This window comes from Martes martes, assembly GCF_963455335.1.
Source record: "Martes martes genome assembly, chromosome: 6".
NCBI classification, from domain to species: domain Eukaryota; kingdom Metazoa; phylum Chordata; class Mammalia; order Carnivora; family Mustelidae; genus Martes; species Martes martes.
The window spans coordinates 105,603,746-105,626,664 of NC_137893.1; the positions used below are offsets into that span (position 1 = coordinate 105,603,746).

Sequence of the window (22,919 nt, forward strand, 5' to 3'; positions counted from 1 at the left end):
TTCTTATGTCACTTCTTATCTGTCTTTCTTTGATGGGGCAAATATGTTTTTCATAATTTATTTTTACTGTTGCCCTGATACTCATACACCTGCTCCCCCTCCAGATGATGGTAGTCTCTGTCCAGGAAAATTGTTATCTTGGCTAAGATGGCATTGCCCAAAGTGCACTGTCCCCAATGTTACTCAGGAGGTTAAAATGCTAAAGAAAAATATTAAAGGATTCTGTGCTCATATTCTGAGTTAAGCAAAGAAAATAACATTCTACCAAATAGCATCTTAGTGATCTTAAAAAGCTCCTGTGCATTTTGAGCAAAGGAGATATGTGTGATGCAGTCTTTCCTCAATAGTTGATACTAGACTGTTTTCAGGTCAGTTTTCCATAAAAATATGAAATTATTCAAGAAAATAGAATTGGGAAATTGACTGAAGGAGGGTAGAATATCCTTAAAACCTCTCAAATAACTTCTTTTCCAGTCTCCCTTTTGGGCCTCTGCTTTCCTCTTTACTGGTTTTAAACAGATAATTATTATCACTAAATAATAATCTATTGTCACAACCAAACAACTTATTTTAGTCTACATACTGGATTAGGACTGTGGTATTTGTTTTAAAGCACCATTTAATTAAAAAAAATAGTGTAGGGAGGCAAAATGCATAATATAAAGGCATTAATTCTATATTAAAAATTAAGCCTTATGATAAATCAAAGAAGGAAAATTAGGGGAGAATGTCACTTTCACTTATCCAGATTGGTAAAATGATACCTAATGTTGGTGAAAGTCTGGGGATAGAATCACCTTAAATCACAGCTTTTGGGAATGTAGTAATATATATATTCATTTTTCTATCTTGACTGTGGTATAATGAATCATTTTAATTTTCTTCTTTATATTTTCCTGAATGTTCCAAATTTTCCACAGTGAACACGTTTAACTTTGCTTATTAAAAGAAATAATGGGGTCCCTGGGTGGCTCAGTGGGTTAAAGCCTCTGCCTTTGGCTCAGGTCATGATCTCAGGGTCCTGGGATCAAGCCCTGCATTGGGCTCTCTGCTCAGCGGGGAGCCTGCTTCCTCCTTTCTCTGCCTGCTTGTGATCTCTGCCTGTCAAATAAATAAAATCTTAAAAAAAATAAAAAAAAATAAAAGAAATACCACTTTGTTTTTTTCTGATTTCTCTAATTTGAAAATAATATGAAGCTTTCATGGCTTCTTTGTAAAGCTGCTTATATAACTTCATTGATAATATAACCCATATAACATTCTTTCCTCGGTACTACTTTAGGACATAGAAGAAAGACAGAATGGCTTGCTAAACATTAATTTGGATCCAAGCACATGTGAATACTAATCACAATAACCTCGACTTTAAAAAAGGCAAAAACAATATCCAGAGGAACAGTCTTTGTTATTTATGATATTAAGTGTAAAAAAAAAAATAGGCATGTATTACCTGATGAGCAGTGTATACTTCTGTCCATCATCTACTTTAATAGCACTGTTAATGCTTCTCAATTTTGCTTCACCAGCACAGAAAAAGTAGTACTATAAGAGAGAAAAAAAATTTTTTTCTTCAGTTTGTCACTATGAAATTAACACCTATTACTTATATTGGACTTAGAATTTTCTAATAATTTTTATTGTGCTTTGGAGACAAGGAGTCTGAAACTTAGAGAAGTGACAGTGCAAGGAATAGAATAAAGGCTAGAATTAAAATATATAAATGTGTATTATATACACAAACAAGCATCATACATTCATCTCTGCATGCACACAACACACACACACACACACACTCTCTCTCTCTCTCTCTCTCTCTTCTGGTTTCTTCACCATTATTCTGAGGAACATGTTTGAGAAAGACTGCTTTTTCTACTAGCAGAAAGTATTACTGGCAAGTTTCCTTACCAAATTGAGCAACGTGAAGACCAGTGAATATAATCTAGAAGGTGATATTAATCTAGAAGGTGATGTGAAGGTTCCAGGGAAGGGAACCTTAAAGATTATGGACGTTAACCATTCATTCTAAGATTCCTGAGGCTTGGGGGGAGGGGAGTTTTTGTCAGATTACTACTAATTGAGCCAACTGAGTTACAGCTTAAAAGGAGGCAGATCATGTCTATAATAGATACATTTGATCAGGAACCCCTGGGAATTCCACAGGGAATTCCACCCACTTAACAGCATGTGCTTACATGTATACTAGTTATATGACAGCTATTATTCCAAGTAAGGGACTTATCATTTGTACAGGAAATCGGTAACCTGCATATATGTTAAAGAAACACAGTTGCATAGTGTTTCCTAACTCTTGTGCATAGCCATATATCTGTGCCATATGTGTATGTCCATGTATATATTTTTTTTCTTTTTTTACAGGTAGAGTAGGGGGACAGGGACCAACAGAAAGGGAGAGAGAATCTTAAGGGGGGTTCCACACCCAGTTCCACACCCACTGTTGGTGGGAATGCAAGTTGGTGCAGCCACTTTGGAAAACAGTGTGGAGGTTCCTCAAAAAGTTAAAAATAGAGCTACCTTATGACCCAGTAATTGCATTACTGGGTATTTACCCCAAAGATACAGATGTAGTGAAAAGAAGGGCCACATGTACCCCAATGTTCATAGCAGCAATGTCCACAACAGCCAAACTATGAAAGGAGCCAAGATGCTCTTTAACAGATGAATAGATAAAGAAGATATGGTTCATATATACAATGGAATATCACTCCACCATCAGAAAGGATGAATACCCACCATTTGCACCAGCATGAATGGAACTGGAGGCGATTATGCTAACTGAAATAAGTCAAGCAGAGAAAGACAATTATCAATATGGTTTCACTAATATGTGGAACATAAGGAATAGCATGGAGGACATTAGGGAGGAAGGAAAATCTGAAAGGGGGAGAATGAGAGGTGGAGACGAACCATGAGAGACCATGGACTAAGGGAGACAAACTGAGGGTTTCAGGAGGGGTTGGGGGATGGGTTAGCCCAGTAATGGGTATTAAGGATCTAAAACTTTCCACATGTAGTCTTAAGATAAATATTCTATTATATATTCTAATTCTACAATATCTGGCCATTGCAAAAGACTCCTTTCCTTTACAGAATTATCTACTGTGGGTTTTTCAAAAACAAGGTGACTTGCATGAACTTTGCTGAGAAATTAGTTGCATACCATTTGGCTACACATTCTTCTCAAGCCCTGTGCAACTAGGTAAAAGTCAGTATTTATTAATTCCTACTCTGTTCCTAGTATACAACCAATGTGACCAGAGACAACATTTAATATTTTTAACAGCACAAATAATGATTTAGCTGCTTCTTATATATAATATTTGGGGTTCTACATTGTTAGTGAAGATAATTATTTAAACTTAAATGATAATGTACTGACCAACAGTGCATTTGTGTGTGTGCGTGTGCAAGTGTGTAAGGAGGTTAGTCTCCTTACTTTGTTAAACTACATCGGAAAATGCTTGTTCAGGTACTACTAAGTCTTATTAATTCCCTATTATCTTCAGGGCAGTCAAAGTTAAGCATATATAAAATATTTAATGAACAATTCTATTATTCTCACTTGAATTTTTCTTTTATTATAAATGGCTCTTTTATGAGATATATATATTTATGATATATTGATATATATATTATACATGTGATATACATATATACACAAAGTACTATTTATTGAGTGATTACTTTGCATCATGGATCTTTCAAAACACCTTATAAGTAACGACTGATTGCTTCCTACAAAACAAAATAAAAACCAAACAAACAAAAATCTATGAAGTGGAAAATGAGATGAAGTTGTTCACCCCTCTCCAGGGAGCTAGTGATTTGCGATACAGCTGTAAGTCTGGAAACTGGTGTTTGGTTATCTATGTACTTACTTCCTTGTTATTAGAAAGCGCCAATAAAATGTTTTAAAAAATTATTTCAAAAAAATTTTTAAATTAAAATAAAAATTAAGTTTCATATTTTTAAACCTTCCTAAAACTTAAATTTCCTTTAAAAAAATTGACTAAAAATTCTGTTTCTAGAATAGGTCTTAAATTATGATCACGGTAAGAGTTAAACCATAAATAAGTCTTTTTTTGAAAATTGTAATGTAAATGCATTCCCCATATGATTATACTTTTAAAATAGGTGAATAAATTGGAGCATCGTCTCACAAATCATTGTGGAACAAGGAAAATCTTAAAATCATGAAGACAGAATAACAATGAAATTTCCTTTAAATCTTTCCAAGAAAGCACTGATGTGAGTGGGAAGAACATGAATTTTGGATTTACACAACAAAGGAAAAATTCCTTATCTACCATTCTTAAAAGTTCTAAGAGGATGTATAATATCAAACTCCGTGAAAAGCAAGATTTTTGTAAGATGCAGAAAGAAAATACCTAAACTTCACTTTTGATTACTATGTCCCAGGCATCTTTCTATGTGTTTATATGCATTTACTTTATTTACTCATTATATTACATTTACTTCACAACATTTATTCATTTACTAATTTAAACCTCACAACAATCTTTATTACCCTCATCTTATAAGTGAGTAAATTTAAGCACGAAGTGCTTAAGAGACATGCAAAGTCTCAAAGCTCCTAAGTAGCAAAGTTGGGCTCCAAAATCTAAGTCTAGCACCAGAGCCCATGACCTTAACAAATTTTCTTAAAATGGAGACTGACACATAATTTCCAGTCAATAAACGATAGTAATTATTATTATAGACATATCAATATATATCCTTTGTCATAAGCCCTAAAGGAAAGAAATTCTACACATCTTTCTACACATAATAGTTTTTAAATTCCTCTGTCTTGATACGACCTATTGTGAATTTATTTTTATCCATTTGAAAATGAAAGAAGTCTCCCGTGATTCATTGTTTCAAAAAACATTTTCATCCACAATACTGCAAGTCTCTGGTAATTCCTCATAATGTCTCTGGAGATGTTCACAGTGGTGAGAGGAGCTAGCTGAGATAGACACTCAGTTAATGGGAGTTGAGTCTGCAGCAGAAAAATGTGCTGAGGAGAAACATTTTAAATGTGGCCAATGCTCAATATTACGTGTTTTATAACTTTTTTACATTTGGTCTCCATATTTAATGGAAAATTTTGGTCTTAGTTGAGGAAAATGCTATAGAGCAGGAGTCAGCAAACTTTAAGGGTAAGACTGATGTTTGATGATTCATTAATGTATTCTATTTATTACATAATTCTATTTTCTTACTCCTGTCCTTAATATTATCTGTAATCAATAGGAAACAATATGAAGAAAACAAAGAGTATTTTATTTACCGCCAAATCCTCAGAACTTGGTAAAATGACTGGTAATAGATAAATGGTCAATGAATGAGTAAACACATATATGAATGAATAAAAATACTACTACTACTAACTGTTATATCCAGCTGGTATTTATTAATGACATCAGACTTTGTACTAGGTAATGTATTTGTGTTGTAACACTTAAAGATGAATGTTTAAAGAAAATCAAACTGGAATATGGCTTATTTAAATTATAAGGTATAACTCACCCTTCCATGAAAATTCACATATTCCATCACATCATGAAAGAAATGATTGATAACATAGTACAATGTTTCATATATTAGGCTGTGTTGAGTTAATTACCTCACTGCAGTGATGAGTTTGATGACTTACTATATCTGGGCAAGTACCACAGAAATATGAGTTGATTTGTTAAGGCAGAATGGTGTTGAAAGAAGAGTACACTTTCAACTAAGTCAGCTTTATAATTCAGTGTTCAGTAGCTGTATGATCTTGGACTTTTATAAAAAGTTGTTATAAAGACTACTAAGTGTTAAATCCATGATCTCAAATTTTTTGATCTCAGAACCTCTTTGCGCTCTTAAAAATTATTGAGGACCCCAAAGAGTTTTTGTTTACTGGGCAGTATCAATATTTATAATACTAAAAATTAAAGCACACATTTTTAAAATACAAAAATGTGTAAGTACACATTACATTAGTGATCAGAAAGATGACATGTTCATATGCCATGGAGCCTCTGGAAAACTCACTGTACACTTATGAGAGTGACTGAAAAAGGCAAATAACATAATTTTTATTAAAGTAATCTTCCCTTATGGATCCTCTGAAAAAATTTTTGGGCTCCAAGATCACATCTTCCATTAAAGCTATAAAAAACAGTAGCAGTTACTATCCCTGTGATATTGGGAAACATCAAAGCAGAAAAAAGGTTAAAAATATAGAGAAGAGATTGAAAGCTATTCAAAGTATATACTATTTTGATATACAAATACTGAACACAAAATTACAAGAACAGAACATACAGCCTACTGGTGATTATAAAAGATAATTTAACATAAAATTTTATTTTGATAATAACCACTAAAGTGAAGAATCAGAACTTTCTAAAATTCCTTTAAATGAAATAAATGTAATGACTTACCTTTAAAGTACCATTTTCAATACATAATTGAATAAAAAACCCATCTACTGAATCTGAGTCTTGTTTGAGATAGAGCAGGAGTCCATAGGAGTTGAAGGTCTGAAATTCTAGTGACATGTTGTTCTGTGGATTTAACAACACATTCTGAAATTCTAGATAGGAATCTCCATAATAACAAGCACAACTGAAACCTGTGGAGTCAGAAAGAAAATACAATTTAGTTTGGAATTGAATATTCAAATGTTGGGTTCCCTATTAACATTAGCATAATATCTTCTGAAGTGGCTCATACTTGACTCTTTCTGACTATTAGAAGACAAGGCAGCATTTGTTTCTTTTGCCACAGTCACAGTGGTATGCCATCACTTCTGTGTACTGGGGGCTTCATGATCAAATCTTACTGGAAGGCAGGGATGTCTAGATGATTAATCTTCAACAGTGCATTCAGTTATACTTTATGTTACAGGTCAACTGAAATAGGAACATTTTCTAAAGATGTCCTTATTCACTGTATATATAACATGTTGGTTTCAAATTATGATTTTGGTCATTACTGTTAATTTAATTGGGTGGCTTTTAAGGGCTGATAAGAGATTATTGAGAAGTAAAGAAATGGTCATCTTTTTGTAATTTAATTGGGTGGCTTTTAAGTAATTTTATTTTTAAGTAATTTTAAGTAATTTTAAGTAAATTTAAGTAATTTTAAGTAATTTTAATTAATTTTAAGTAATTTTTAAGTAATTTAATTGGGTGGCTTTTAAGGGCTGATAAGAGATTATTGAGAAGTAAAGAAATGGTCATCTTTTTGTAGCAATACTGTTTTATCCACACTTCCTTAAAAATCATCACTCCCTTGTTCTCTTTCCTTTTCTCATCTTCTGAATGACCATATTTTAATTAGCCTCAATATTTCAAGTGAAATATAGACACTCTGATTAAATACTTTGACAATTTACATTCTTAAATGTATAAATATATGATTAATGATACCTAGTAAGCTTATTTCCTGAATAAGTTACTTTACACTGTTAAAAGTTACTTTTGTTTTTTGACAAAAACTTGACTGATTGTTTGATTATATTTCTGTAAAAATGGGTATGAGTTTTCTCCTATCACTTTCCTCCCTTCTGCTCCTCCTCCTGTGATACACAGACACATAAACTCCCTTTAAAACTTCCAAATTATTTTTCTACAATTAATACAAAAGATTATTCATGAAACTGTGAGTTTTAGTTTGCTGTCTACCATAAGATAAAACTTTTTAAAATCTATGTATACTTTAAATCTTTTATAGAATTTATGTTCTATGTGGAGTATTTTTTTATTTTAAATTTTCAATAAAGCTTTAGAAAAAATGTGTTAAGTCTTCAAACTTGTAAAACACTCAAAGGAAATAATCAACTAACTCTAAAGAATTTCCTCTTTTAGATAGAAAGAAGAAATTACAAAATACTTCCAGAAAACATGTGTGCTTTGCAGATATAAAGCATATGGGGTTTTTTTAAATAAAAAAATTCACTAATGAAGGTGGCTCAAAGATTGAAAATATTAACAAAGTACATTCAATTTTGATATCTTAACTGCTTTAGTTGTTATGTGAAACAAGCAGATATTTATTCCTTGTAGAGTTTAATGATGATGTTGAATGCACAGTACAATAAAATTTCACATGTTAAAAAATTTAAAATGTTTCAGCCATTTATTTGAATGAATTGGGATGGAGACAAATATCCATTTGATTTAAAGCTCAGAATATGGGGGTGCCTGGGTGGCAAAGTCACTGACATCTGCCTTCAGCTCAAGTCATGATCCCCAGGGTCCTGCTCACAAGCAGTGGGGGTGGAAAGGGGGAAGCAGGTCCCTGCTAACCAGGAAGGCTGCTTCTCACTCTCCCACTCCCCCTGCTTGTGTTCCCTCTCTCGCTGTGTCTCTGCCAAATAAATTAATTCTTTTTAAAAAAATAAAGTTCAGAACATGAAAGAGCATAAACTATTTTCAAACAAAAACTAGTATTATAACACGAATAGACCCAACATTGGTGAAATGAAGAAACTACCATTTATTTTTAAGCACTTTGGAAAGATACAGTCCAACTGACAATAGCAAACTCAAAACTCTTTAAATTTTGTCATGTTTTATATTTTTATGGTCTAATTTTTATAACTAAAACTTAAGTGGTTTTGTCATGTGACCAGTGCTTTATATAAAAACCCACACATGCATCCATCTGTAAGCTACATGAGGTCAAGAGCCATATATGTTTGGTTCATCCTTCTGTCCCAAGTTCCTGATTTTCTTAAGCATGTGAAACCTTACTATGTCTTATAGAAACTATAACTGTTTTTGTTTAAATGTGTTTGGAAAATTGAATTGTCATGTTTGGATAAAAATACCAGGAAATATTTTATATAGATTCATAGTAATTTGACCATATTTCTAGTGCTTCCTCTTCACATGTATGAATACAGATTTTATTTTACATTATTAGCAAAGACTTAGTCAAATAAAAAGAGTGGTGATAGTAAGCACCCAACAGTTTTGTGAAGAAGGATTAATTGTACAGACCATTTTTCAGTAATGATGGGCTAGAGTAAAATAATAATGCCACACATTTTTCATTATCTAGAATTAAATCATAAGTTCCTGCCCTTCAGTCTTCATTTTTACAAATAGAAGAATCTTTATCTGAATTGTATGTCCTCATATCATAATTATACCTATGAATGAGTCTGTATGCGTCTGATACATATACAGAAAGCCCAGTTCAAAGTAGCTTCAGCAATAAAGAAATTCAGTGGCTTAAGTAAAAGCAAGTTGAAGGATAAGGTGGATTGTCAGATGGACTCTAAAAAGCTCAGTTTGTTCCTCATAAGAGACCTAGATTTATTCTTTTTCTCCATTCTGCTATTCACATGGGAAGTTTTAATCTCAGACTTGTTTTCTTCTGATTCTAATATGTGGGAAGTGGTAGTTTTAAATGACCTACTTCCAAAGTTGAGTCCAAGCACTCAGTTTCCTGTATTTTTCAAGAGAGAAAGGAAAGAATTTTCCCAAGTGTAGAATGAACGTTTCCTAGCAATTAAGTGGCTAGAACTGGTCACTGATCAAGTTTTCCACTGGGGAGGATGGGGTGAGTTTCCACTGAGACCTGCAGGGAGGGGTTCATAGTGAAAAAAATTAGTATTCTGCTTGGAAGAATACTTCAAAATCAAATCCCAGTATTTCGCCAGATTCATGCCTTATTTCCTGGCTAATAATAGTTAACTGTCAGATTCAAAGACTCAAAGTACTCTCTTACATCTCCAAGCTAGAACTCTTTCATCTCCAATTTCCTGCATCTGCCTCTCCTGAGAAGTTTTTGCCTTCATTTCTAACAGCACATATTGAGTATAAGGCTGAGTCTAGACACACAAAAAAAAGTACTTAAAATTTAATTGTTGCTAGGTGGAGAATTGCCAAAATTTTTTTGACACCTAATTATTTGGCTTTTCCAGTGCATAGTAACCCACAGCCATTCCCACTGCATGAAGGTAAAGGAAATTTCAAAGCAGTTTTAGTGAAAAATCAGAAGTCAATAATCCTGTCCTCCCCTACTATACAAAGAAGGGTTTTAAATAGATTAGTAGAATAAATATATTTTAGATGTAAACAATAATACAGACTCTGAGGCATATATAAATATTTAAGTTAGAACAAATAAAACAAAATTCATGTGTATAATATCCAATTCTTTGAAAAGTTATAAACCACTACTCCAGCAGTATATTTTCCTTTTAATAAAATGCATAATTTTAAAAGGTACAGGATTTTTTTTTTTTTGGCTTCTTGGTTAGTAGATCACAAACTACTAAACAGATTTTAAAAAACAGACTCTATTTCATGGTTAGCATTCTACATGTAAGATTAACTGTGAAAGTTGGAATCTTAACAGAGAAAACTGAATACCAAGCTTATTTACAACATAGTTTGATAGGGACTCCAAAATGACTCAACAGTTTAAATAAAGGACATGTATTATTTGACCCTAATTCCAATAAATTATTGTTAATATCAGTGTAATCCATGAATAATAGTTCAAAGAGAGAGTATTGCTTTCTGGAGTATGTATTACTAGCTAAATGTTAAATAATTCACAACTAAAATGCAAAATGGTTTTTTATTTATTTCATGTATCTTGGAAACAATATCTAGAAAATACTAGTGAACATTTGTGTAAATATGCAAAATTTTCTATTAAAACATTAATGTGAGAAAAGACTATACGTATAACAAGTATAATTCATACAGGAAGATATACAAGACCATTTATTAAGAAACACTGAATCTTGATTCTTTGTTCTAACAGCAATCAGGCCAGCAAGCATCTATTAGCTATGGAAACTGTGACTTAGTTCTTTTCATTTATATTATTTCTAGAAAGAGTTTGGATTTTATCACTACAAAATACATGTTTAATACTTTATACTTCCATGTTCTACAAATTGTGTTTAATTCACCTTAAAATCCAACTTTATACAATCCATTTAAATTCATCTCAATTAGCTTAATATCTACTAATAAAGCTGGAGCAAAAAAGAAAATTAATATTTACACACTATTTACTATGTGCCAGGTTTTGTTAAAACTTATACTTCTTAAAATGCTGTCATTTTTTTCCTGGCAACTTAAAGTTTTGTGCCATTTGAAAATGCTTTTGTGGAAACTAAGCATATTTCCAAATAAATTATGAAATATTTGTTTCTTTCATGGATTTTCACAGATTGATTAGTCCATGGACTATAAGTCGATGCAATAATTTATAGAGTAGGTATTAATCATATAATGCAAAAAAAAAGTTTATGAAACAATACTAAAATCAAAAACCCAGAGTATTCAGTTTAAGATTGGTAGACACCTCTCAGTCTAGCCAAAGGAAATGTATGATAAATATGAGCTACTGAGGCAGATTTTAAGAAAATAGATGACTGCAAAGAAAGCTGAGAGAGAACTAGTCAAATAATTGAATAATTTTTTTCTGAAAGCAATTAACAATCTTTTTGAAAAGAAACACAACACCTATAATCACTATATTTTCCTTTCCCCAGCAAATGGAAATAGGTATCATCAGGGAAAATTCTTTTAACAGTCACCCGTAAGGACAGGAAGTAACTCTCAGAATACAAATCAAATCATGACACTCTCCTGCTTAAAAATATTTGTTTTTGCCAGCTGCCTAAGACAGAATTGCTTAATACGTACTCTGTTTAGAATCTTTCCCACCTTTCTTTTCTCCTTTTGCCTTTTAATGTGGAATACCAATTATTCTAGGATAATTTACAGTGTAGCCATCCTTCCTATACTCATCTGACATTACCAGTTCTGTCATGCATCATCCTTCCTATACATGGGTTGCTTCCAGGATCATTATCCTACTTCATTGGACAGATTGTCAACCCCAAGCCAATCACATGCTGACTTAATTAGTATAGTTTTATGTCTTGATTTTGAAAGGGCAAATCTTGCATATTCTCCTTCCTCAGGATTCTGTTGCATACTGCTTGTCTTGTGCCTTTTGATATAAACATTGGAACCAGTTACACATGCAAACATGCTATTAAATTATATAAAAATCCATATTAGTAATTCATTTGAATTCCATGTTTTCAAAGGAAAAAAACTGTAACTAATTGATATATTTGTGATATCTTATCTTCCTAGACATGGACATGGTATATGTTTTCCTTTTACAAGAGAATCTAAAACATTTTTAATATAATTTATAACTTCTCTTCATAAAGATTATGTACATATTTTCTTAGGTTAACTTCTAGAAACCTTAGGAATTTGTTGCTATTTTAAATAGTTTTTTGTAACATTATGTATTTAGTTAATTATGTTGGTATGAAGTGCAATGGACTTGTATACTGATCAACCTTGTTGAACTCCCCTTAATATCAGATCATTTATGAGTAGTGAAATTTTTCATTCTTTTGCTCATAATTTTTAAACTATCTTATTAGCTTATTATAGTGCCAGGACTATCAGAAAAACACTCAACTTATATAATAATAATGAGATTCTTTTTCTTATTTTTCAGGAAAGGTTTTTTAAAGCTTTCACCTTTAATGTGATGTTTTACTCTTCTGAAAGTGGTATTGTTTAACTCATTAAGGAATTTTTTTTCTGTAGTTTTCTGAAATTTTTAGCAGGACTTAATATTATTTTTATCAGGTTTTTGCTTATTGACATGCTTATATGGTAACTTTGATAGTCTAATATTAAACTTTTATTTTATTCCCCAGAATATATCCCATTTGCTTATGCTATGTGTACATACATGAATTTCATTTGCAAGAATTCATGCTTAGGAAATTTGCATCTATGCTGACAACTGAGATTGCTTTTACATTTACATTTTACATTTTCTTTCTTATTTTTTAGGATTTTATTTATTTGACAGAGAGAGAGAGAGATCACAAGTAGGCAGAGAAGCAGGCAGAGGCAGAGAGAAGGGGAAGCAGGCTCCCAGCTGAGCAGACCTATGAGGGGCTTGATCCTAGGACCCTGAGACCATGATCTGAGCCGAAGGCAGAGGCTTAACCCACTAAGCCACCTAGGTGCCCCTACATTTTCATTTTTCATGCTATCCTTTCTGATTTTCATATTAAAGTTTTACTTAGCTTCATTAAATAAATTGGATGGCATGAATTTCCATTTTTAATCTTTAAAAGTGTTTTGTTTACTTGCCACCCAAAATCTGAATCAAACTATAAAACTGTGAATTGTAAAACATCCTAAAATAACTACAAAAGATTTCATTTAATATACTGAGTGGAATCAGAATGCTATAGCAAAAAAAGTAGTGACTTGCAAGGAGATTTAATTTTAGTTTTAATTGGTCACTTACTCTGTGTTACCCTAGAGAAGGCACTTCACTTCTCTACTACCCCATCTTTACTCATTAAATTAGGTGGCGCCTATTCTGAAATTGTAATTACAACAGACCTAATTGTAGTTAGGACTCCTGGCTTTAATTATGCACTTTATCACTTAAAATCACAGAATCTTAGATAACTCTTTCAGTCTCTTTGAGTCTCTCAGTTTCTTCATCAATACAATGGCAATAACAAAGTTGTTCCATTATAATATATGTGGAATTGTTAGATAAAAAATTTGCTCTAGTCTTTACGGTAGTCCCCCCTTATCTGTGGGGGATATGTTCCAAGACCACCAGTGGATGCCTAAAACAAAAGTTAGTACTGAACCCTATATGTGGTATTTTTCCTCTATATATACATACCAATGACAAACTTTATCAATTAGGTACAGCCAGAGATTAAGAACAATAATAATAAAATAATTGTAACAATATACTATAATAAAAGTTTTATGAATGTGGTCTCTCTCTGTCTCTCAAAATATCTCATTGTACTGTACTCATCCTTCTTGTGATGATGTGAGATGATAAAATTCCTATGTGATGGATGGGATGAAGTGAGGTGAATGAATGACAGAGGCACTGTGATACAGTGTCTGGCTACTACTGGCCTTCTGACAGTACGTTAGAAGCAGGATTATCTGCTTCCAGACCACAGTTGACCATGAGTAATTGAAACCACAGAAAGCCTAACTGCAGATAACAGCGGACTACTGTATTCAGGGAAAGAAACTCCTTAGAATGAAACATAAAGGTTTTGCAACTAAAACTTATTTTTAAAATAACTGTTACATGTATATGCTCTACATTTTTTTCTCAGGCATATATTTAGAAAGGTCTGAAGCACAGGGTATTGCCACATTAAGCAGATCTGGGTAGAACCCTAAGGATTCCAAGGTGGTATGTAGTGGGACTGCTATGAGATTCAGAAGTGCCCTCTCTTCCCATAATAGGAGTTCATGTTTTTACCTATCTTGTTCACAAGAGCAAAAAATGTGAATAAAACTAAAGATGTAACTTTGACTAATAATGATAATGCATATTATACCCTCTTCTTCACATAGCACCTTTATATGCATCATCTAATTTGATTCTCTCATCTCAGTCTGGGAAACATGAAAGGCCAATGTTCTTATAAGCCCTATATGTTTATCTAAGAAACTAAAGCTTAGGGAAGGTAATTTGAAAGTTTGTAGAGCTCAGAAATTGGCTTCTTTCATCAAAGTACATGTTCTTTAACACCAATTTTATTCTGTGTGAACAAGGCTGCTTATCTAATTATTTTAAACATAACGTTTTTGCAATTAAAAAAACTCATTTGTAAGAGATCCCATGTAGATCCCTACACTGAATTCTTACATGCTTTGTAATGTGAGAGAATAGTGAATGTAGTGTAACAGTTAGCATCAGGAAATGTACAGTGTCCCAATGGGCTCCAAAGTGCTTATAATCTCATTTTTGAGTATTGCTTTTAAAAAAATAATTTATAGGGGCACCCAGGTGGCTCGGTTGGTTAAATACCCAACTCCTGATTTTGGGTTTGGGCTTAGAATGGAGCCTGCTTAAGATTCTCTTTCCCTCTCCTGCCCCTTCCCTCTGCTTGCTCGCTCTCACGCTCTCTCACTTTCTCTAATATATGTGGTATCATATTATATTATACCATATCATTATATGATTATATCATATCATATATATATGTGTATATATATATACACATATATATATTGAGCTCTTAGCTAGTTTACAATAAATATTTAATTAGTAAAACTACTCTAAAATTGAGTTACACTTAATCTTTGAGATGATGTGCGATTTTTCCTTCTCTTGCTATTTAATATTTTAGGAATTTTACAGGCTTTATGGGGTTTTACAGGTATTCCTATTTTATAGGAAATCTACCCACTACTTAAAACATAATTTGATGAGGAAAATATCTTTCCAAAAGGAGATGAGAATGTGTAGCACTGGGAAACATTTTTTACCACTTAAACTTCTCATCCCATCAATCAATCAATTTATGAGCAAACATAAGGAGTGACTCAGGATTTTTCTGTTGCTCCAGGGCTCCATCAGTCTCCTGAAAGACTCTCATGCAAATTTAGGATGGATCTAGGTGTCCTTGTATTTACTTTTTCTTATGATTCTGACAACTTACATTTTCTATATATAAGATTAGTAACAACAATCCTATAAACATATAAGTTTTTATGTTGAATAAGTAACTCTGGGGTTTGGGGGAGCTCAGTTGGTTAAGTTTCTGACACTTCATGTCATTTCAGGTCACAATCTCAGGGTTGTGAGATCAAGCCCCACATCATGCTCTGCGCTCATGTGAAGTCTCCTTGAGATTCTCTTTCTCCCTCTCCCCATTCACTCTCTCTTTCTCTCTCTAGATTAAATAAAAAAAATCTTTAAAATTAAAAAAAGTAACTTTTATCTGCTAGTGTACATCATCATAATAGACTCTAGAGCACAAAGTATGGATAAAAATTACATAGTCATGTCACACTGTATACTCATCAGAAGCCATCAGATTTAGACTATAATGGTTGCCCATGATACATTTGGGAATAAAGTACTGATTTAAAAAGTTCTAAAAACTAATTGTTGGTGTGTACTTTTTGTTAATTTCCAGTAAAATGAAACACAAATGCTATTACCAGTACTATCCTTTATGCAACATAACCAAGTGATCTCTCAATAATTTACATTATAATTAATAAAACTTGAAAAGTCCCTTTTAATTTTCTAGATATATTGCTATTTATTTGGGGCAACATTTCAAAAGTATTTGCTCTATGCTTGAGAAATTAAAAGTTAATTCTTCACTCATATGTAAACAATCATAAATATATTTACTCACTAAATATTCTTTTTTCATGTACTTTTTTTTTTTTTACAACCTATCATATTACTTCAATAATGCCTATAGTCTAATTGTCCCCCTCAAGCTGTCTTGGCAATTATCAGCTTTAATTCTTTTTGATGCTCAGATCTTACTGATAGATAATAGGATAAATAGAGGTGTTAATGGTGATTATCCATATCTCATCTTATTCCTAGCCATCAGTTTTTAATTAAATTTAACTGTCAACTCTTCACCTGGTCTTTCAACACCGTTAGAGGTTCAAGACTGATTTCTGCTATTAACTAGCAGCTGGCCACAGGGAAAATACAAAAGAAAAATCATGCGCCCCAAAATTGTGGGACATAGATACATAGATAAAAGGGAGACCATGCAAGTTAAAAAATACATAGATAATATGATTTTATACACATACACATATATATACACACATATAAATGAATATATATGTGTATACACACACACACACACACACATACATATATATATATATGGAGTGCTCAGAGCAGGCTTCCCCAAAATATGCCAGAGTGGCATACTGATTATTTTGAATTAAAGTTATTTGAGAAACAGCTGCTGCAAGTAGGATACTCTGACCTTCTTCTCTGTCCCACTGAAAGTAGGAAATAAATCTCCAATGTTAAAGGTAACTTCCCTGAACAAGGAGATAGAGAGACATACCAAAGTCAGAAAATTTAAGGCCAAGGAGCCTATGGAAAAAACCGTTAAGTTTCTTCAATAATTAGTACCCAAGCCCAAGTTTCTTTGTCTTATCAGTTTTTCATAAATCTATTGCTTCTTGTCTAAAAGGTATATAAATACCTTGCTCTGGTCCCTTTTGGGATCATATATACATATACATACACACACACACACACACACACATATATATATATGAGACTTTTGTATATATGAAATTAAATTTGTTTTTTCTCTTGTTAATCTGCCTTGCATCAATTTAATTATGATACCAACTGAAAGAATCAAGAGGGATAGGAGAAAATTTCCCCCTCCCGTCAATGTGTATAGACACACACACACACACACACACACACACACACAGAGCAGTCTTTAATTTGCACTGATGGAAGTGGTTCTTGCATAAAAAAACATTTCCCTCAGGTGTAACAGGTTAGAGAATTTATTTTGAAAACAGCTACTTTTAGGAAACTCTAAAAGGCTTACTGGCCACTGACACTTTAGTATGAATTCTACTGACATGGAAATTCATCATTAAAATAAGTCAAGGCATAAAGTATATACATATGTCATGTTTCTTCACTTATTTGTACTGTGTGACATTTTTAAGCCACTGCTAGTTCTTTTGGAATTAAGTATAGAAAAAAAAAAGAAGAGATGATAGCTTTTTTTTGTTATAAGATTATTGGGGGGTGCAGGAGGAAGGTTACAAGCCAAAAAAGTAAAGAGCCAGAAAAATCAGGATAAGAAGACTGCTAGGGGTTGTAACCACCCTGGAACTAGCACTAACGGAAAGCTGAAAAACAAACACATGAAATACAGAGTTTATTTTCCGCAGACCCATTTTGAAATGACTACGTACCATGAAAATTCCAGTGGTCTAACAGAAACACATTATATTACTGAAAGATCACCTGGTCAAGAACAATTCTGATGGCTGGGGCACCTGAGTGGCTTAGTCAGCTAAGTGTCTGACTCTTGATCTCAGCTCAGGTCTTGATCTCAAGTTGGTGAGTTCAAGCTCCATGCTGGGCTCCATGCTGGGCATGGAGCCTACGTAAAAAATAAATAAATAATTAAAAAATACATATACATATATGAACAATTCTAATGATAAGCATGTTGGACCTGGACTAAAGACTGGCATAGGGATTCGTTACCTCATAGTTGTGCAAATTTGGGGCAAAATATGTCTTTTCATTTTTCTTAGGGCAACGAAAATTGAGTCCACTTTGACTTTGGATAAATAATTTGAAACTCATACTATAGCACAGAAGAGCTAAATAATATTAAACTTTATTAAGCAAAGCAATACATTTTATTCCATAAAATTACTTATATATCATTTATCTATATTATGCCTATAAATAAATGGATGATTAATCAAACATTTAAAAGGGACCACTGGTTTTTAAAAAGCCATTAAAATCTATCCATTATTAGAATGTCTCCAAACTGTAATAATCTTTATATTTTTATTTTCCTACTATCAAAAAAAAAAACTTTTCACTTCAAAATTTTGAGGACACATACTATAACTCAAAATTCATTCTTTAAATTCCAAAGTTGTTAAAGATAAAGACATGTTAATTTGAGTGATATAAAATTTAGAGAACAAATTGCAATAAAAAGTGAGAAATAAAAGATATGAATTTCCCTGGGAAAATATCTTGTAAAGATTTGAAGCTTCCTGTCATCTGGATGTCCTTGTACATCTCAGTGAGCTCAGTGGGCTATGCAGGGTAACCTGACATATTAAGGTTAAAAATTAGTCTAATTTCATTCAAGGACTGCTGGATATATCAGCACATAGACGGTTTGGTGAAAAATGTATCAACTCTAAAACATTTAACTAGTGGGATTTTTACTCCATTTTCACTCACACTTCCCATCATCTAGTGTTGCCATTTCCTGAGGCTTTTGTAGATTCTATGCTATCAATCACCACGCTTCTCTACTTTTCCCATTGCCAATTTTCGTTTCCAAATTCTCAGGTCTGTTTACTCTGTTACCACTTGTCCAATTGTTTTTCAGCTTCCAAATTTTTACATCCGTTTTCTCCTCTACCATTATCTTTATCCTAGTGGATTTAGACCTTAAAAAATATTTTACTCATTATTTGTGGGATTTCAGGAGAAAGTACAGGTAAATTTATAAGTTTAATTAATCATCTTTAACTGGACTGCTAGTTTTTGTTAATCTACATCTTTCAGTTAGAAAGGCTCTAGAATTCTTTATGTTTCTACAGAATTACTTCTAAGTATAGTTAATAAATACTCAGCTTTAGTTTTTTTTTTTTTTTAAGATTTTATTTGTTTATTTGACAGAGAGAGATCACAAGTAGCAGAGGCAGGCAGAGAGAGAGAGAGAGGGAAGCAGGCTCCCTGCTGAGCAGAGAGCCCGATGCGGGGCTCGATCCCAGGACCCTGAGATCATGACCTGAGCTGAAGGCAGCAGCCTAACCCACTGAGCCACCCAGGTGCCCCCTCAGCTTTAGTTTTAAAGGAACATCCAAAATACATGTAAACTCTGCCTCAACCTATTGGGATTACATTACAGTTCTGATCTTTGTTGAAACTTTATCAAGAGATTTTAGGTCTGTAGAATCTGCCCTCCTTGTAGAGAAGTATTCTATATTATGGCTCATTTTATTACTTTTAATCTACATTTATAACTGTTACTTAAGCTAATGCTGTCCACAGGTTGATCCTTACATTCAAGACTCTACAGCCTTGGAATAATATTTTTTAATCCAAGGCTTCATCTAATTTTTTAAATTCAATTGGAAACCTTAGATATACCTGATACTTTGACTTTTTCCAATTTTTGGAATTTACAGAAAGGCAGGAATTATGTAATTAGATGCATAATTTGGTTTATAATGTAAAAATACTAATCAGAACCATTTTGCTTTATTGTAACAGCAGTGTCACGATGGATGTAGCATTAAGTGAGACCAGAGATTTCCCAGAGTTGCTGGATATTTGCTAATTCTAAAAAAAAAAAAAGATCTTAATTGAATAATCAGATTCCATTTCCTTCCATTCTGGGAGAATGTAGGGCTAATTTGCCTAACAAACACATTGGCCAAACATTTTCATAAGCACTTGAAATGAACTGTTGAGCTGAAAAAGAATCTTTAGAGGCCAACCTTGATGTGCAAGTTGAAAACTATACAAATGTTAAGTGCAATGAAGACTGTTATATTCCTGAAGGCTGACCTCTGTGGAACTCTGGAGATATTAAACTTCTGTTTTGATGAGGCACATGTTATGAAAGATGAATGTAGGTTCCATGTAAGATTAGGAATCAAGGGGCGCCTGGGTGGCTCAGTGGGTTAAGCCTCTGCCCTCAGCTGAGGTCATGATCTCAGCATCCTGGGATCAAGCCCCCCATCGGGCTCTCTGCTCAGTGGGGAGCCTACTTCCCTCTCTCTCTGCCTGCCTCTCTGCCTACTTGTGATCTCTCTGTCAAATAAATAAATAAAATCTTTAAAGAAAAAAAGAAAAAAGATTAGGAATCAAATAAGAAATCCCTGCATAAACTGAACTTCAAAATAAGGAGATATAAATAAACCTGCCCTACAGAAGTTGGCAAAGAAATGATTGTTTGGCCATAGTGCTGGGAAAAAAGGAAAAAAAATATTCTGAGAATTTATAACCAAAATTCAGTTCTCCTCTATGTTTGCAAAATGAATTCACCATATACATATATATATATATATGATATATAGAATTCACTATATATATAACTCTAGATATATTAATTTAATGTGCATGTGTGTATTCATATTCATTTAAGAGAAAACTTCAAATCTAGAATTTGTTTCGAAGTGGTACACAGTTTGTAGTACCCAAGCATTAGGCAGAAAAAAATAACCACAAAACCCAAGTAGAATAATACTTTTTTTTTTTTTTTTTTTTTTAGGATGAGCTCAGGTTCAGTTTATTTCATATGCAGAGAGATGGATACAGAAAAAAGGAGAGATACTTGTATACATTTCATAGCTCTAACAAGAGTTCTAAGAATTCCTACAAATAAAACCGCACAGCATGGTGCCTTCAAAGAATTGTCAAAAAAATAAAAAACAAACAAACAATAACAACAACAAAACAAAGCACGATGAAGAAAATTATCAAGAAGAGTATAACAAACACAGACTTTGAATAATGGAATAACCTAATGGAGAATATAAAATAATTTATCTCACTATGTTTAAAAAGTAAAAGGTGGAATAGAAAATGTAAAGAATGAGAAATTATTATATATGACCAAGAAGATTTGAAAAGAAATCAAATAAAACTTGTAGAAATGAAAAATAAAATGTCTGAAATAAAAACTTAGTGGAAAACACAGCTTAAAAGATCATTAATCTACTGAAAGCTAGACATGATTAAATATTCAGAGTGCAGCAGAGAAAACACTACACAAAACTTATGAAAACAAGGTTAAGAAACATACTGGATAGAGAGAAAAATCTAATACATATGCAGCAGGAGTTCAAAAGGAGAGAAGAAAAAAATATGGAAAAGCAATATTGAAGAATTAATGTTGAAAATTTTACACAATAAAGCAACCTGAACAAAAGAGTACAAGATTTATAGGTAAGACTAAAAATATAATAACTGATTTGTGGCATAAATAAGAGTTAAAAATGGAAAACAATATTAGATGAAGAGAAGGGCAGAGATGAGAAGCTATGTTCAAAGATCCTTGTAGTTGGTAAGAAAATAGAATAAATTTATACATTGTACATATGTATGATGAAAATTTAAAGATTAACATTAAAGAAACAGTATCAGCATGTAACTTACACTTTTAGAGGAAAGACTCAATAAAAAGACAGCTCCTGCAATCAAAAAGTAGGCAAGGAGGAAAAGACAAAAGGAAAAAATTTAGAACACAAATAAGATGATATAATACTTATAAATATCTGAAATCACAATAAGTATAGAAGAAATGCACTTGACTCATCTCTGCCATTTATAGTGTCAAATCAAAACTTAAGCACATGAAAAGGCTGTTTTCCAAACTTCTTAATTTGCAGCAAGAGTAATTTCCGTATGTTTTAGTAAAGCAACAGAAATACTGGGGGAAAAGATAGGTGTGTTTAGAGAGGGGAAAAGTATGCTATGGGCATACATTCCCCCAAAACCAAAGAGCTGAAGGATTTTAATTAAGAGTTCTAAGTTATGAAGAAGATACTGAACAGTAATGGAAGTATAGAGTTAAGAATTATCAGAAGTCTCCTAAGAAAAATTAACATAAAGGAAGGAGAGGATTTATCTTGAAGTTATTCAAATACTAAAGAAATCAAGAACAAGTAAGTACTGACCTCTTTTTTTTTTTTTTTTTTTTTTTTTGGTCTAAAAAGATCAAGGAACAAAACAGATGTCCTTGCAAGCAAGAGACAGAAAGCAAATATTTCAAAATGATACAGAGACAATATTGTACCCTTATGAATAAAACTGAAATTGTTCATAATTAAAAGTCATATGTAAAAATATCAATTCTATGTGGTTTAAGAAGTAAATGGGAAAACAACTTTTTAATCCTTTTGGCAGAACATATGGCAGCATACTTCTGTGATTTTAGGAAAAAGAAGTATTTTTTAAAAAGAGAGAAAGACAATAAAAAATGAAAGTATAGACATGTTTGAGGACATTTATTTAAGGACTTGTGTTATTCTGAAAACACTAAAAATAAAAAAAAAAGCCATAAACACCAAGAAGACATTTGCAAACATATAACTGAGATCAGTAACACAATATTAAACACAGAATCCAAAATTAAACATGGACAAACTAAAACTATAATCCAATAAAAGCAATTAATCCAGTCAAAAGTCATAGAAGCCTTGGGAAAATTTTTCTTAAAGAGAAAATATGAATTATAGTAACATAGGAAAAATGCAATCTTTATTAGCATTCAGGGATTACAAATTACTCCAAAGAGATATTTTTTATAATTACTTAAAATGCAAAAACTT

General features: G+C 32.5%; 1 protein-coding gene across 1 annotated transcript in view; it reads right to left on the reverse strand.

Moving 5' to 3' along the window:
* EYS (eyes shut homolog) overlaps nt 1–22,919 on the reverse strand; it is a gene marked incomplete at both ends in the record, with an annotated part of 1,618,725 nt that overhangs the window by 628,558 nt on the left and 967,248 nt on the right. The window contains 2 exons of the mRNA XM_080805925.1: nt 1,451–1,542; nt 6,450–6,640. Coding sequence (XP_080662051.1) covers nt 1,451–1,542; nt 6,450–6,640 — 283 coding nt within the window. The remainder of the gene's footprint in view (nt 1–1,450; nt 1,543–6,449; nt 6,641–22,919) is intronic.